Source organism: Choloepus didactylus, chromosome 16 (genome assembly GCF_015220235.1).
Source record: "Choloepus didactylus isolate mChoDid1 chromosome 16, mChoDid1.pri, whole genome shotgun sequence".
In the NCBI taxonomy this organism is placed as follows: Eukaryota; Metazoa; Chordata; class Mammalia; order Pilosa; family Megalonychidae; genus Choloepus; species Choloepus didactylus.
In genome coordinates, this window is record NC_051322.1 from 63,386,044 (window position 1) to 63,404,816 (window position 18,773).

Below are 18,773 nucleotides of genomic sequence, written 5' to 3' on the forward strand. Positions count from 1 at the left end.
TGCAAAATGAGTGTAGGATTTCTGTTTGGGATGACAAGAAAGTTCTAGTAATGGATAGTAATGAGGGTACTGCGACACTGTGAACGTGATTAATCCCACTGAACGGCATGCTTGGGAGAGGCTGGGATAGGAAGATTTATTACTATGTATGTTTCCACAATTTAAAAAAAAAGAAAGAAAGAGAAACTAAAGAGATAATGACAATTACACACAATATGTGGTACTGGATGGGATCTAAGAATTGAGGAGAAAAGCCTCAAAAGGACATTATTGGGACATGAGAAAAACTGGAAAACAGAATGTAACATTTTATAACAATGCTTAATTTCTTGAATTTGATAACCACTTAAGGTGCATACATAAGCAGATATCCTTGTTCATAAGAAATGTACATGGAAGCTTTGTATGTTCAAGGATCATGATGTGTGCAACCTGCTCTCAAATGTTCAGTTAATGGGAGAGGGAGAAAGAGTGGGGAGAGGGTGAGCGGGGAGAGGGAAAGGAGGGGGGGAGGGAGGAAGGGGAGTGGAGGGGGAGGGAAAGAATGGAAAGCATGAAACGAAGAAGGAGCAAATAAAAATTGGTGGATCTGGGTATCTGGGAGTGGGGTGTGGTAAGTTAAGAGTTCTCAGTATAGTGTATGTATTATTTTTGCAACTGCCCTGTAAATTTGAAATTACTTCAAAATTAAAAGTTTTTAAAAATATAAGATTTTAACAGACATTGTACCAAAGAAGATATACAAATGGCTAACAGTCACATAAAAAGATGGCCAACTTTTTATTCATTAGGTAAATGCAAAATTAAACCACAATGAGGCACCACTACACATTCACTAAAATATTTATTATAAATAAGACAGATTATAAAAAATGTTGGCAAGGATATGAATAAACTTAAATCTTCATACATTGCTGTAGGGATGTCAAATGGTACAACCACTTTTGAAAACAGTTTGGTAGTTTCTTAAAAAGTTAAAAATAAGCTGAGCACACAACCTAGAAATTCTGCTTCTAAGGTATCTATTCAAAAGAAGTGAAAACATACATCTTCACAAATATTTGCTGTGAATGCTCATAGCTGCATTAAACATAACAGCCCCAAACTGGAATCAATCCAAATGCCCATCAACTGGAGAATGAATAAGGAAAGTGGGACATGTGCATTCAACGGATTATTATTCAAAATAAGAAGGAGCAGACTATTAATACATGCTGCTACATGAGTGAACCTCAAAAAGATTATGCCAAAGACAGGTCCATCTTCCCACCGGGTTATCAAAACATGTTTAAGGCATGAACGAATTCTTCACTATGAACATGTTTTTAATGGAGTGATGGTGCAGGGCTGAAGTAGAGAAAGTGTGAGAATGCCAAGAGAAAAAACAGGAATATCCAAAAATAAGAGACTTGGGTCACTGAATGCAAACTCCTCCTGGTGACAGTTTTGCTTAGAGGCATTCTAAATCCTCCTTTTAGTCAAGTCTATTAGAATGCAACTCTGTGTTGACTGTTGACATTTAAAATGTATTGACACACTTGATGCATTTGCCAAAGTGATGTCTAATGATCTATATCGCATACAATAAAACAGGGCAAAGTTAAAAAGAAAAAAAAAAAAAGATTATATCAAGTGAAAGAAGTCAGGCACAAGAGTCTACAATTTATATGATTCCAGTTATATGAAAGGCCCATAAAAATCAAATCTATAAGCAGAAAACTGATCTGTGATTGCCTGGTCTGGGAAAAGGAGCAGGGATCGACAGTAAATGGACCCATATAGGAATGATGGAAATGATCTAAAACTAGATTGTGATGATGGTGCCCAACTTTGTACATTTACTAAAAATCACTGAAATGTACACTTACAAAAGCTGACTTTTATGGTATTTAAATTATACCTCAAGAAACGTATCTTAAAAAAAACAGCAAGAGTTAAGTAGTGTGAGTTAAGTATTTCATCTACAAAAACCAAGTTTGACAATACATGGATAATTTTTTAAGCAGTCTAATGGAGGTTGTTTATAAGGTACCTCCCATTTTTGTGTATGTTTGAAATTTTTCATAATAAAATGTTTTTAAATGTCCACAGTCCAGCTCAGGCAATTCTGAATTTCTGAAGGTATAGCCCAGTCATCAGCATCATTTAGCAGTTCTCCAGGAGATTCTGATCAGCTGAGGACCGACCAATCACTGCACAAATACAACAACAACCCGGGCCCAGCCTCAAGTGAGGGAGTCCAAATTGGAACAGAACATGAATGAAGAAATCTGGCCCAAAACTTGCCTGGGATTTGGACATTGTGTCCCCCAGGTTGCGCCAAGTGCACCTGCCTCTGCTTCTGTGTATGCATTTACCACATTTTATTAAAAATAAGCATCTATGTGCTTTTTGTCCCTCACTGAACCAAAAGCTCTCTGAGGGGAGGAACTGACTACAGACTAAGAGGCCCCCAGGAAGCAGTTCTTGAACTCAGCTGAATTGGTGCTGTACGTTCAGGAGATAACCTCAAGCCACCTGCAGGTATTTAAATTATTTGGATTGCAAGGGGGGAAACTGTGGTATTTTAAAATCTCCAGACCTTAGCAAATTCTTCCTGTGAACTTTCCCAAAGTGGTCAAACCAGAGAATAGCTCAGGCTCAGAGAATCGATTGGGCCAGAAGTCTAAGTTTGGGTTACATGAGACCTGCTTTCCCCACCTGTAAATTTACACCGTGAAGTGGCTTCTCCAGTCCCCTGAAAATGAAGGCTCAAGGTGTCTTGCAGTATTGAGACACAGCTATGGTCTTCAAACTGGCTGAAGAACACTCTTCAAAGAGTACCCAGAAGTGGCTAATTTTATAGGAATTGTTTCCAAATAGTCACATTTACTATGTATTTTTTTTTTTAAATTAATCTGCCTAAAAAGGCACCTATGGTGGAAGTTCTCCTTTTCTGCCTTCATTTTCCCAACTGCCCTTCTCCCACTTTCAAAAGAAAGGCATTGATCTACTCTGGTGGATGGCCATGAAGAGTGAAAATCTCCAAAGTACCCAACAAAATAAAATTCAACAATTTTTCTAATCAGAACTCAATAATCCCAAGCATCCCATTCATCTTATTAAGAGATGCATTTCCTATGAAGACTTACTCTTTGTATTTCAACATTTTTCATCAATTGTTTTTGTTCAATTGTGTACTAATAAGTTTAGCTGTGAGAGGTTTATAGTCTCAAGAAATTTTTTAAAAATTCAATTTAGATATGCATTTTTGTTGCAGATATATGAGTTTTGATTTTTTTTAAATCTATTTTAAATGAAAAATGGTGGCTATCAATTCATTACTTATGTTCCATGTCAGATCCCAGAAAAAAAAGTCTAACATATAGAAGGAATGTCTAATCCAGGGGCCCCGCAGCTTATCTCATAGAAACCAGGTGTGCCATAAACTAAGGGCTAAAAGCTGTTCCAGCCATGGTGGCGCCTCAACCCCCAAAAGGCAGATGAAGCAAGGTCAGACATGTCCGTAAGATGAACAACCACAAACATGCAAAAAGGCCTGCCCTCTCTAGAAAGATAACACAGCTGCACATCAAAGAAGACTAGTGCATCAGAACCCTAGCAACCACTCAGCTCAGAAACTGATAGGCACTCACTCAATCAAGGCACAGGACACCACTCAGCAGACACCCTTCCCAACGTGGGTTTTCTTCCTTTAAAAATGTGGCTCCCAGAACGGGAGCCAGAGCCATTTTCTTTCTTTTCACTGGCTCCCACCTGCTTTCTTCCTCTAATAAATCTTAAACTTTATACTTAAACTTTGACTCGCTGCGTTGTGTGGATTCTTGAACGACTCCGACCTAACATTCCATAGGTAAACTAATAGTGATGTAACATTATCAATTAACAACTATAATTTTAAATGTTAATATTTAAACTGGAATTTGCACACTTTACTTATGATAAATAAGAATTTTTAGAATTGTTTTTGGAGATACTTTAGCAAGAAGGTTTGAAGACCTGTTCTTTGGAGGACACAATTTCATTCTCTCTATTGTTGTATTTTATTTGTCATATTCTGTTTCTCCTTCTCTAATCAACAGGATTTTTAATATTAGAGTTAAGAGTATTTCTGTAATGAAACATTAAATTATATGTATATTTTATAGCTTCATCCCTGGATGTGACTTTATCTTCAAGAATCTAAAAAATCCACTTTAACCACCTATTCTAAGGGAGAAAGTCAAAAGATATTGAATATTTACATTCAATGATGTTAATCTCAATAATATTTTTAAAAATAAAGGGAAATGGCCTGCAATAGGAGATCTATCAATAATGATAGCACCATTAAAATTTTTGAAATGGGAAAAGAATCTCAGAATATGTTAAGTGGTAAAGGGAAGATAACATATTCTACGCAGAATGACCTTCAACTGTTAAAAAAGACATCTCTATATAAATAACGGGGCAGGGTGGGTAGTAGAAGCAGATAATATCCTGGAATATAGTCTTAAGTGTTTCTTTTGGTTTTGGTTTCCCTATCTAAACTTTGCTGTTATCTACAAAGAGCATGAATTATTTTTACAATCAGAAAAAAACCAACATTTTTAAGAGCCCAGAAGTGAATCAGAAAGGCAGCAGATCTTACCAATATTTGTGCAAAATACTATATTTGTGCAAAATACTATGCTTGGCATTAGAGTGAGGCCAGGATATGAAGATAAACAGAAAACTTTGTTTTTTGAAAACCATTGTATTCTGAGAGCTTTGTCCCCTACTAGGGCAGCAAATACTATCAGGTGGCACATTGTATCGTGTCAATAACAGAAGAAAGGATGGAAGGCAGGCAGACATAAACAGAGTAGTACAAACAAAATTTGAATACACAGGCTTGAGAGAGAATTTCTGGCTGGGGCTACCAGGGAATCCTTTTAGGAAGAGCTGGGTACTGAAAGATGGGAAGAACATCCCAGGATGACAGAGTGGTAAGTGCAAAAGCTTAAAAATAAAAGCTGTATTCTTACAGCTGATTCATCCGTAGGTTGCCATCAAACTTGACTGCATGCCAATAAGAAAGCCAAAGCCATTTTTATTATTCTAGTACATAAAACTGCATCTTTTTCTATTTTTATAGCCTAGTACTGCACCAAGTACACAAAACACACAGCTGTTTACCAGAGAAGAGGCAATGGTTTTAATTAATTATGGCTCAGCTTCTACGGACACACACTTCCTCTGGGCTGTTTTTGCATGTTTATTTGGTCCACGCCCCCACAAGGCTTTTGATACGGGAGGTTCCTTCTTTACTCATGAGCCCCTTGAGCGTCAGGAGCAAGCAGTTCAGAGTTTGAGTTCTCTGTTTTCATCTCTCCTTTTCCATCTATTACATTTCCCCCCTATCTTTGGGGCATAGTGAAAAGGTTGTTTGGGATCTGGTTTTGCTTTAAAGCACATTCTTTCCAGGTTCCTCTGATTAAGGCATCAACACTTTCTAACGACCTTTCGATTTTCCTCTTCCCCCATCTGGACACTTGGGGAGGTTTCAGGAGAACATCCAAGTTAATGGACAAGTCGGGGGCTCAAGAGTGCTCTTTGCTACTACACTTCGCAGAAAAGCTTCTAATAAGACACATGCATGAATTTATCTTGATCTACATTGATCCCTTGTTCTAATGCTGCTGTTAGGCAAAATACCAGAAATGGACTGGCTTTTACAGAGGAGGTTTATTTGGTTACAGATTTACAGTCTTGAGGCCACAGAAGTGTCCAAAAAAAGGCATCAGCAATAGGGTACCTTCACTGAAGGACACCAATGGTGTCTGGAAAACTTCTGTTAGCTGGGAAGGCACGTGGCTGCTGTCTGCTGATCCTGGGTTGTGTTTCAAAATGGCATTCTCCAAAATGTCTCTCTTGGCTACAGCAAGTGTCTGGGCCTGTGTGGGTCTTTTTAAAGTACTCCAGTAAACTAATCAAGACCCATGCTGAATGGGCAGGGCCACACCTCCATGGAAATAATCTAATCGAAGGTATTACCCACAGTTTGGTGCGTCACATCTCCATGAAAACAACCCATCCAAAGATTCCAAACTAATCCACACTAATAAGTCTGCCCCCACAAGACTGCATTAAAGAACTTGGTGTTTTGGAGGACATAATACATCCAAACTGGAACACCCCTCAAGTTTACTGACATAAGGTCAAATAAAATAGTCACCCTTGGCTTTCAAATTTTTGTGTTAACCTTACATTTATCTTTTTACTCCCTCTCCATCTCACTATCTGAGCTGTAGAAATGGCTCCTTTTGAGTTATTTTTTTAACCACATAAATAGGAAAATAACCACAATTCAATTTTATTGTTATTTTCCCTTTAAATTCTCACTGATAAGTAACACCTTATTCTCCTTTTCACTACCTTTCCATAGCTAACATATAACCATGACCTAAAAGCAGATGGCAGGGGGGTCTGAACTACTTTTCAACATGAACATAGAACATTTATGTGTCCAAACAGGAAGAAAGGGGGGTGTGTCACACACTGAGGGATTTTACATCTTTTACAGTTCTTATCTATATTCATCCTTCAGTTTTTACCCATTTCAGACTATTTCAGAAATTAATTTCACCAGACTAGATTAGGACCCATTTTAAAGCAGGAATGGAAGAGCTGTCTCCATATATCCTAGAAATTATATTATACAGGCCACTTGGCAATGGTATCAGGAGATACTTTATGGATCCTAAGGTTGTCTCTCTATGGATTGAAAATTGGCCCAAGGTTTACTAAAGCTGGTCTTAACTTATTTCCAAAGCAGCCCCAAAACCCACATCCTTCCCCATTTTGGGGGTGGCACCATGACTGACTCAACTTTGCGTGAAAGTTACTTGACTCATTTGACATGCAGCTGCTTTCTCCTGTTTCATCTAGAAAGATGGCTGCAGCAAAGGTCAAACCTGCTGCTACAGCTCCCTTGGGCTTCCAGAGTTCAAGGATCTCTGTGGGAAGCTCAGTTACATCCCACCGCCCATGGATGCCAAGGCTCTGTAAGGCTGAAGCTAACGCTCCTCTCTGGGTCCCAGGGACTGACCCACTCTGACCTTCCTCCACCTTTGGCCAACTCACTAGTCCCCTCCACAGAAGGACATGCTTTCATCCCACAGCATGATTCACCACCATGGAAGAATAAGGTCATTCTGGAGGTTTCTTGTGTCATCTAAACATGCAAAAGAGCCTGGCAAACAATATTTTCAACATACAGTAAAAAGCACAGGAAGCAAAGAGTGAATTGCATTCGACCTCAGTTTTTGTATTTGTGGAGGAGGGTCTTGAGATGGATGAACTTTTGCTCTCTTCCTGCTTTAACACTCCACAGTTCCATGAATCTATAAATTGCCAATTACATTAGACTAGAGTTACCAGGAGTGAGAATCCTAGTTCTCTCTCCACAACGAAGCCAAGTCTCAATCGCCTTTTAAAGAAGTAACTCTGGCTTTTCTACCTGCATCATTAGATTTTTCTCTGACCTTCTCACACAATATAGGAAATGATGTGACACATCCTCTTGTTGGTACTTAATTACTGGAGGACAAATCCCAGAATGTCTTATTGATTTTTGTTACCCAGAAACTATGGTGATTTTTCCTTATATATGACAGTTATAATTTTATTTAGAGAAGAGGCTATAAGCTCACTTCCAGAGAAAAAAGGTAAGAATACAAAACCTTGATATTTCAGCAGCTTTCCATGCAAACTTCATTTCCCATAACAATCTATTGGTTCAATAATTTTCTGCATTTCAGATTCAGCCACTTGATCTACAGATGGGCTTGAATCTCCACACAAATGTGGTTATTTCAAGCACTGATTTTTGTTATTGTTGTTTGTTTTTACTAAATACCATAAAAGCACTAACAGAACAAGGTACTTTTTAAACACTGTTAGAGTGGAGACTCAGTAAATGGTTTTACTATCACTTTACCACCTAAAGAGAGTCTCAAAAGATTTACCATATAGAGAAAATCACTGTATACAAAACTCCACAGCCATGGGTGCTAAAGAGCTCTGTAAAAAACTTGAGGAAATGAAGACTCCAGCAATAACTAATATATCCAAAAATCAAACCGCTGCTCACTACAACCTCTCTTACTGCCAGTCTGCTCCAGCCTGAACTACACCATCAACCTCCTAACTGTGGACCTCCCACTGGCTTTGCCCCTACAGTCTGTTCACACAGCAGTGATCCCCTTACAAGCTAAGTCAGATCACGTTACTCCCCTGTTCAAAACCCTACCGCAGCTCCCGCATTTAACCCAGACTAAAACTCCTTCCAATGGCCTGGACAGGAGTGTGCCATCCATTACCTTTCTGAGGTACCCTCCATCTACTCTTTCCCCCATCCCCAGCACCTGCTCCACTGCCTGCCTTCGAGGCCCACAATGGAACATCTGAGATCAGGGCATTGCAAGATGTCACCTGTAAGTAAGGCCTTTATAACCCAAAGTCTATCCTCTTCACAGCATGTGATACCATCTGGAAATGATGTATAGGAAATGGACACTGATCAGATGTCCATAGCTGGGCTGGGACACAAAAATGCCCAAAGGCAGACTTCTTTGGGATCACCTTTGGAAACTGTATCATGGGGGCCACAGAGCAAGGTTTCAAGTTCCCCTCAGACTTCACTGTAATCGGACCCACCAATAAAAAGATGGGGTTCCTGCATTCAGTTACTATGGGTATCTTCTGTCTGGATTAGAATTGGTTTGAACATTAGCATGTTCTTTGCAAACTCCAGCAATTTCCAAAGAGGATATGATCCAGGCAACAGATCGGGTCATGATCTGATCGGCTCGCAAGGGGACATGAGAGTGAGAGATGGGCACATTGTTAAGTTGGTCAGAGTGCCCTGGGCAAGTCACTGCGTATCTCACTGTCCCATCCCCAATCTGGCGTCTTCTAGAGACATCAAGTCTCTAGGTCAAATTCTAATTGGCGGGGTAAAGGGTCTGTGACATTTCAGGCTTCGCACCCATAAACCCCCCTCAGATTATTTTTTCTTAGAATTTATGCTCTTCCATCTATTATAGCCATCTCTAAATCTTGTTTTCTGGTGCTCAATAGCATCACCAGGAGAAGGGAAAATAAAAGAAGCATAGAGCAAAACTATGCATTGATGCTTCAAGAAAATTTGGGTGGTAGTATGGTAGAGGGAAGTTATTGACTATAATCGGCATTCGGTTGCTGTGGAAAGGGCAGGGGACTTGGAGTAGGATGTGAATTCAAACTGCTACCTTGCCACTTCTTAGCATAACAAGAAGAGTCATACAATCTCTTTGATCTCTAATTTTCTCATTCGTAAACTGAGAATAATAATTTCTACATCCCAGGGTTGTGGTAAAGTTTCAGAGGATTAAGCATGCCCAGTTGCATCATACAGGTTGAATTTTAATGTTTATAAACAGACAATTAAACATCTACCATTATCACAGAGGGTTGAGGGATACCTCTAAATCCTTCCATTATCTAACAGCTCTATGATGTTGTTCTATGATTATTTAAACCCTGATCAATATTTGTTGATTACTAGCACAAAACAATCATCCTGTCTTTCTAAGAAGTTTTGTTTTCCCTGAACTATTTTCCTTAGTTTAGATTTTATTTTTCCTCATTGTGACCAAGAATAAAGGCATTTAGACTAGGCCTTCCAGAGAATTTATTTTATAACCCATGGCTCAGAACGCAACTAGTAACTGATCTGTGTTTCAACCATAATAACACTGAACCAGCCATTGTTGCTAAGCCTCACTGAGGTCAGCCAAGCCCTGAGCACATACAAATCTCCATATTTTCCACTTTAACGCTGGACATCATCAAGCTTCAAAGCAGAGGCTAAAAACAGACCAAGCTCACAGCTTACATATATTCCACAGGTTTGCATTTAGGACCCTATGGGTTTTAATCAAGAACACTGCTGCTCACAATTCAAGAGAGAGAGATATCAAATTTAGCAGGAAAAAAAATGTCACATGTTCCATTTTGAACAAGCTAAAATACAAGAAGAAGGAATTACTACTTGGAAATGTTCAAAGACTATTATCCGCACCTGTTACTTCAGGGGCTAAAAAAAGAAGGACAAAAATACTCCCAGGATTGGTTTGGATTTTCTTTGTCTTTTATGTTGCATTATATAAACAGAAGCACATTGCAATTTTCTTTTTCCTCTTGTTTCTAGATCATCTCTTCTTGGTCAAGCAAGAAGCTGGAGTTGTTTAAAGGTAGGAAGTCATTAATAAATACCTACCTACCAACCTTCTGACTTACATACACAGCAAGAAAGAACAAGCTATGAGCTTGAGCACAGAAAAACGATTACAGTTCCATTTTCAGCTTATTATAATATGAAGCTCTTTATAACTAAAACGATCAAGTCTTCCAAAGATTACGAAGAGAAAATGTCTCCTGAATAAAATATTAAAGGGCTCATTTCTAATGCTTGATGTAATACATCAGATTATTACTCGTGTTTAAAAGGATTTCTATAAAACAAATAATTTTAACAATAAACTTTAGCAACAGAATTAAAGAAATAAAGGGTGCTTAAAAAACACAAATATGTTGAATTCTATAGGGATTCTATAGCATTGAGGAAAAGAAATAAATGCACGAGGAATTAACAACTGCCTGATGATGAAATTCCCATCTTCTATAGGCTCAGCAAGACAGTACAGGAAAAGGGATATCTAAAATGTAATACTACTCCTCTATTACAAGACAGCTGCTTTCCTAAATGAGATTTTTAAACATATCTATGGAACATTTTTCAGAAGATCAAAATGATGCTGTCATACACATGTGCTCTTAATTCCTCCCAACTTTTCTTCGGAAGCCAGTTCATATGAAGCAAGTGCTAAAAGAAATGGATTTGCCTCAGTGACTATATTTCCATATTTGCAGCCAACGAGAGATCAGTATGAAAATCCCATGGCAGAAGAGGACCCAGGAAAGCGAGATTGCAAAGTGATCCTGTTCCATTTTAAATGGAATTTCCAAGCGCTGCCATCACACATTCCAGGTAAACCCCAGTGGATGCCGGCTTGGTTACTGAGGATGCGGGAGCAGCTCCCAAGAGGTCACTGTCAGTGCTAACAAAGCACAAGCAGCACATGGGGGCTGCTCAAACCCAACAGGGGTTCAGGACTTTTCTTCCATCAGAAACCTTCCTCACTTCAATGCATACACACCAAATGATTTGCTCAATAATATTTTTAATTCCCAGAGGTAAAACACTTTTTCCAGTTCCCCTAACAGATATTGTGTGGACTTAAATTTTAGAAGACTTACAATTATATTTATGTTTATAACCAAGAAATGCAACCCATGCTAGATGCTTTGGAGAAGACTAGAGGCTGCAGGTGGTTACTCACCACAAATCCCAGAAATGTTTACTTTTTCAAGTTCAGCAATTATTTTCGTTATCTATAGGTAGATTTTTAATGAAATCAGATTATCTTGCAAGGTTTTAAAAAAAAAAATCCTTATGAAACACTAACATTTCATTCTGAATATTGAGGAAAAAAAAGTTAGCTTGGGCTGAGGAAGTAGCTATCTGCCCAAAATACATCAGGCTGGAAAAGTAGACACAGACAAGCCACTGCAGTGTTACAAGCAAATTGTATTTCTCCCACGCAGTTTGCACTGTACCACGTCATACTAACCTCCTTCCTTAAGAGACCTCAGACTCCATGAGAAACTCTCTCCTCCAAAAGCAAAGACTAGCAGTAACTCTGCTGCTTGAAATTCTTTCAGTGAGAATGAAACGTGGCCCTCTTGTCTAGAGGGTCAAGATCACTTGTTGACAGAGCAGCAGCCTGGAATTCCAACCCAAGAGCAGAACTTCAGATAAGGGCTTTCCAGACATAACATTCCACAGTGATCTCAACTTTATGGTTTCCAAAGAAACAGGACCCTGGCCCACTTGGTATAGACCTGACCTTCATTTAAACTCCACACTCTCCCTGGAATACTGCATAAACCTCTTTTCTAAACTCTGGTGAGAAGCCCCAAGGTTCCACTAGTATGCTATTGCAGTGAATCAATAAATCTAATTCTGAAGGAATACAGATTTGTTCCCGATATTCTAACTCTGACTGAGACAGATCCATGTTTTAGTAAAATGCTCCAGCTAAAGAAAATGTCTACCGCTTGAATGATAGCTCCAAATTTTAAGTACTGGCTTCTGGAGCACGGAAAATAGAATACATTTCTGCTGTCAAATTCTATCCTCACATCTCATCTAAGGGAAAACATTCTGGGAGCCAGGAAACCTGCCGGGAGTGTTGAAATATTTTCTGGCTCTGCTGCTGCTATCGTAACCTGTGGCAAAACTTCCCTTCTTCTAGAAATGTCACAGTGTGCAATTCAAGCAAGGCTGCGCAGCGTGACTGGGACGCTCTTTGCGAAACTCGAAAAAACGATGAAGGGAGAGGGGCAGCCATCTTGAAGCAGAAAGGAAAGCGTGACGTGGGAGGGCCTCTTCCCCAGGGTTGGGACGCTGCTTTGACTTACCCGTGGGAGTAGCCATAATCGTAGGCTGAGGCCGCCCTCCGACTGACCTCAGACCCGAGGGAATACTCTGCGGCCCCAAAACTGTAGGCCTGGGCGCCATGCTGGTAGGAGGCGGAGGACGCCTGCCTAAAGGCCTGGGATTCCTGGCGGTGGGCGGCTGAGGAGCGGCTGCTGTAGGCCGCCGAGCCGTGTGTGTAGATGGCCGAGCGCTTCTTCTCCTGCTGGTACTGGCTGGTGGTGGTGCCCAGGTCCTGGGTGTGGTAGCTCCGAGCATATTGCTTCTGATAAAGAGGCAAAGACATCATGGACCCCGGGAGGGAACAGGCAACCTACGAGAAGGCAAAAAAATATAGAGTGAACTGTTAAGGAACAAACGCCCTTGAAAGAGTCCTCTAAACCATCGTGTAAAAACGAATACATGTATTATTTCCAAAAGGTAAATGGAAAATGACGTGAGGTTTAGCTTAACTAGTTACTCAGTAAACTCCCCCATTTGGTGGCCCAGTTGTCCCCTCTCCTGTCATGGTGCCTTCTTTTTTCTTTATATCTAGGGGAGTCCTTACAAAGTTTCCCTCCCTGCCAGCTGTACTTTTTCCTCAGACCTTTCATGATACCCATTTCTATTCTAACATTTCATTCTGACGGGAGCTTTGTCTGGCAATAGGTCAAATGAGGGAGTACATAGCCCTCATTTGATCTCATTTGTTGAAGGAAAATAGTGGTTTTCCTTCAACAAATAATTACTGAGCACCTACTAGAAGCCTGACACCATTCCAGAAGAGGAAATGTAGCAAAGGACAAAACAAACAAGAATTCCTGCTCAAAAAGCCTTATATTCTATTGCAGGAGATAGACAATAGATAAAATGAATGAGTCAGGTATAAGGTATATTCGAATGTGCTAAATGCTATAGAGAAAAATAAAGCAGGGAGGATGAATGGGATGCAATTTCAAATGGCATCTTCAGGGATGACCTCACTGAGCTGAGACTGTCTGGAGGAAGAGTGTTCCAGACAGAGTAGCAACACAAAGGCACTGCGGTATGAAGAGAACATGCTTGTCGTACTCCAATAAGAAGAAATAGGCCAGTGAGGCTGCAGTGTAATGGAGAGAGGGGAGATACAGGGGAAGGTAGAGGAGATGATGCCAGAGAGGTAAGGGGTTTGGGGGGAGCAGATAGCATGGGGTACAATGGGCAACTGTAAAGACACTTTGGCTTTTACTCTGAAAAGGCCAAGAAGCCATTGGAAGGTTCTGAGCCCAGAATCACTCAGGCTGATGTGTGAAGAGTAGACTTTGAAGGACAAGAGTGGAAGCAGTGAGACCTGTTAGAAGGTCACTGCAGTAATCCAAGCTAGAGATGATAATGGGAACAGTGGACGTATGAGAAGTGATCACAATCTCAATATATTTTGAAGGTAGAACCCATAGAGCTTGCTCGAAGTTTGGAATTCAGGTATGAAAGAATGAGAGGAGTGAGAGATGAGTCCCAGGTTGTTGGCCTGAGTCACTGGGAGGGTGAAGGTGCTAGTCTCCTTGATGGGGAGAAGTGTAAGAAAGTATCTATTCAGGATAAACAAACAGGAGATTGGTTGATTACATTACATCCTGGGTTGTATGCCTGTTAGACATACAGGTGGAGATGCTAAGTGGGAAGGTGGACATGGGATTTTGGAATACAGAATAGAGGTCCAGGATGAAGATCTACATTTGGGGGTCAGCAGCATATAGAGGGTACTTAAAGCCAAGAAAATAGATAAGTACAATTATACATGGAAAAGGATGTCCAAGGACTGAACTCCGAAGTATGCTGACATTGTCATATAACATGCTCTCCCAAATCTCACAAACACTTCAAAAAGGTATAGTGTTAGCCAGACAAATTATTCGCTCCATTAAGAGTATGAAAGCGTCAAGTCTTCCCACAAAGAGTTAAGAAAGTCAGTCATCAGGTGTAGCAGTTCACATTGTGAACTTGAGCTAGCAGTTCTATTGAAAGTCAAAGATATGGGTGCCAGTCGGGTGGGGATGGGGGTATTGTATATCATTAACTTTCTTGAATAATCTCCGTTGACAGGTTTATCAGCCACTTTGACAACCTGGGATGAAATAATATTTTTATGGAAGCCTCCAAAATGGTTAATGCTTTTTTGTGTGTTCTGAAATGTTATCTTTAAATTTTATAAGTAAAATTACTTTTGAAGTAATTGTTTTTTTCCAAACCTTGCTTTCAATTCTAAATGAGGAGTGGCTCCCTTTAAACTTGCTCTACTTTTTTGTCATGTTTAAAACTACTTTTCATTTAAGCTATTTAAAAAGTTAACATGTATTCCCTAGAGAAGAAAATTCAGCAAACTTCACTCCAGAAATATTTATCTGAAGGCTCCTGGAAGATATCAGTCTACATGGCATTTCCTAAGAGGAAAAAATAGCTACTAGCAAGCAACTTTGTTTAAAGCTTTAAATAGATTGCTATTTCTGTAAAATAGAATAATTATCATCTGTAATGATTATCAGATGACTTTTTATAAAATACAAGAGTCAGAAAATATTAATACACAATTATATTTTGTTGGGCAGTCATAAAGATATTAGACAAATTTTTTAATGATACATTCTACATTGTAACATGGAAGATGTTTTTTGAATGATTTTTAGATAAAGACTAAATTACCTTCCTATGTATTATAAGTTAAATGTACCACCTAAAAGATTTGAACTACTGTGTTTTCACAAAATAAAATATTTAAATCTCATGCCCCAAGTCTATTTTCTACTCTATTTTTATCTTCTCCAAAGATATTAAGTTTTGATAATACTTGATATTCTAAGCACATAGATAGCATACTGCAAGAAAACAGAGTTTGACTTTAAGTCAGCAGAGCTGATGGTCACAGCTCTGACCTCTGGAACAAAGGCACCATTCCCTTCTCTTCATAAATTAAGCAGCGATTATCGCCAACCCATGACGACTAAGGTATGTTGGGAGGAAAGATGGTGGTGGTATCTTCTTTCTCTTTAAGACCCAAATTCTCTTTCTGAAAGCAATCTGGGAATTTAGTAGGATATACTAAGTCCATAGTTGTGATACTGATGCGATACTTTTGTACAGGCATTAGAGGCCAAAGCTGATAAAAATTATTCACAGGAGGCATTCACTTTAGGAATATTATGTGAGAACTCCACAGGGCAGCTGAAATATTGCTTATTCCCTTTCAAGTCAGGAATATCACCATGCACTCTTACACGTATCCACATTGCATTGTCAGAGCAAAATCAATGAATGATCAACTAGTGACTTCAGGGCTAATTTACCTCCTTTTAGTCTAATTTTAAATCAGTGAGTATTATAGACAAACAGAAGAGTGAAAATACCCTGATTTGCTGTCACCTTGCCCATTCCAGATTTTAACCAAATCACTGAACTGTAAACTTGGAAAGAGTACTTAACTCACACTTACAGTTCAATCAGAGGCAAATACTATCTCCTTACAGTTCTAAGATGGTAGCTTAAATTAAAAAAAAAAAAGAATGCAGTAATCTGAGGGAATAGCTATGCCAGCAAAATCTGGCTCCCTGCTGCTCCTGATTCTCTTCCCAAGAGCTGCACTTTCCTTTTTCTCTGCAATTCTAACACCCATTTGAACAAACTGCTGAGCTAAGAAGACACTAAGAAACACACTCCAGTGCTGTTAAGTATATGAAACATCAAGTACACTCTTCTGCCTCAATGTCACACTTACCAGTTTCCAAAGGAGTGCTGATGGCGGAAATATTCTGATGTGGCTGCGGAACTGGATGAGAGAATGAAAAATCTACTTCGGCAGAATCCAGGAAAATGTTAAGAGGCAGGGCTAACTACAGGACCCTGGGGGCTAGTTCAAAAATAATGCATGTGGTCAGGCAGCGGAATGGCAGGGCCACACTGCCAGCCTTTTATGGCCAAGAGGGCAGATAAAAATAGCAGCAATTGGTGTGAGCAGTGCAAGACCAGAGGAAAAGAGGGGCGCCATCAGGTAACTGCTCAATAATGTAATTAAATCAATGCCATTCGAAGGGTCTTACCTGATTAAACCCAACATAAGATTTTTATTTGGGTATAAGAGCTATTTTCAATATCACTTTATCACAGGATACTTCAAAGTGCAATGGAAAGAGTGGTTTGTGTTGAGAGCTAAAATTAGGTGTAGTAATCTGATTCTCAAAGTGGACTTCATGGAATTTTAATGCCAAGATATGATTCTGGGTGTGCTGTTAATAACACATGTACAGTACATTAAAAAAAAAATCCAAGTGAAAAAAGAACTTGAGGTTAACTACAGGCAAAAAAGATACGAGATATATGTGGTACAATTTTGGCCTAACGATACACAGTCACTGTTAATCTCATTTCAGGAAAATTTACAGAGTCAGTCGTAGCTTCAAGCTTGAATATATGATTCCCTATTCATTAACTAAAGCCTTTATGAAGTGGTATGTTTTAACTTGACTAAACTCAGAGTAGAGTTGGTCTACTTAACAGGGAGTCTCTTTCTTTGTTTTTAGACTAGATAACTAGTTAAGAGGTGGTATAAACCCATAGTTAGAGCCTGGGCTCAGGGTTCAGCCCAGACCTTGATACTAGACTCATCCATGATATTGGGTGGCCATGTGACCTCAAGCAGTTTCTTTCTCCTCCCTAAGCTTCAGCTTTCTTTTCTAAAAACTGGGAATAATAATATCCAAGTTTTGAGTTGCTGTGGAGATTAAACATGATAAAGCAGACAAAGCACTTAACCCAATGGCTGCCACATAGTAAGACTCAGTAAATGTCAGCTATTACTAATTGTAGTAATAATTTAGAAACTCATTATTCAGATTCTAAGTATTGACTAGGTCGGTATTCTGATGTATTGGCCATACGTTCTGATGGTGACGTTATGTCAATTGAATATAGAGTACTCTCATCTATCAAAACATTGAACAGACTCACTATTATACCATACTTAACAGTTAATTTCTAGGTGATAACTACAATTAACACTGCTGAGGATTTATCAAGTGCCAGACACCATGAAAGATACTTTGTGTATACTTATGTGGTCTTATTTCTTCCCCACGATAGCCAACAACATAGGTATATTTAGGTCCATTATACAGCCGAGGCTTTGAGAAATGAAGTCACTTACCAGAGATCTCATAGCTAGTACATGATATCAATTCATCAGATATGTTTGGATTCCAAAGCCCATGCATTTCCCATTATGCTTTCTGTATCTTTATTATAAGAGACTGAGTATTTTGAAAGGGCCTTCCAAGTCCAGGGTAGATTTCCATTCATAACAGAGAGTCAGCTTCTGTACTACCCAAAGTTTATAGGAAGAATATATTCCGCATATTGCTAATACAGTTTCCCAGTAAAATTTAATTGCTACTTCTTTACCTACACACACCTCCTATTAGTGTGTATATGACACTTTAGATGTCTGGAATTCATAGGAGAGTTTTCAAAGTTTTATGTTAAATGAGCATCCATTTGTTCGGTAAACATCCAATACAGGTTGCTTGATTGCCAGATTGTCAAATGTTCTTCCTGAGTTTTATCCATGATAGAGATGGTTCCTTGTAAGCCGTTTCTCTGGAGAACACAGTAAATGACTTCAAATCTTCTGAATCAAGAAAGAGGAAATAAACAAAAATAAGACATATAAATCATTGTTAAAAATAGCAGTATTTAATAACCCATTTGCTATATGCCAGGCATTAATGCTAGTTGCTTTCCAGTATCTTAGTTGATTAGCACACAGATATAAAAACATTTTATAAAGAACTTGATATTTGAAAAGATCAATTTTCTTAAAGTCACACAACTAGAAAGTGACAAAGAATTCGAACCCAGGTCTGTTCTAAATGGAGCCCAACTTACCATATATTATACTATAATGACCCTCAACTATTGTGTGTGTGTGTGTATAACAGACAGATGATATAAACGGATAGATAGTGGGTGCCATCTGCCAATAATACGTATTAGAAAAAAAAAATCATTACAGAAGAAGAGTTTTGTTTATATTTCCTACGTAACAGACAACTATTTATTAAATCAAGACCTTATACTGGTGACAAGTATCAATACATTAAAATATTTACTGCACTTGGATCCCTGTTAAGGATGAAAAATAAGAAAACTACACACACATTTGTAGGAAAAAGTAAAATATTTAGCATTTACTCATTGACACCAAGGA

General features: G+C 38.9%; 1 protein-coding gene across 6 annotated transcripts in view; it reads right to left on the reverse strand.

The window, feature by feature from the left end:
* Positions 1–18,773, reverse strand: part of MYOM1 (myomesin 1) — a 214,765-nt gene that overhangs the window by 163,276 nt on the left and 32,716 nt on the right. For 4 of the 6 annotated variants that reach the window (XM_037806341.1, XM_037806347.1, XM_037806344.1 and 1 more), the window contains 2 exons: positions 17,715–18,194; positions 12,547–12,875 (listed from right to left, as the gene is read on the reverse strand). In XM_037806341.1, the coding sequence (XP_037662269.1) occupies positions 12,547–12,875; positions 17,715–17,726 (341 nt within the window). In that variant the 5' untranslated portion in view covers positions 17,727–18,194. Of the gene's footprint in view, positions 1–12,546; positions 12,876–16,289; positions 16,372–17,714; positions 18,195–18,773 lie in introns of those variants that run through there. The other 2 variants (XM_037806345.1, XM_037806346.1) reach the window with 2 other exon arrangements.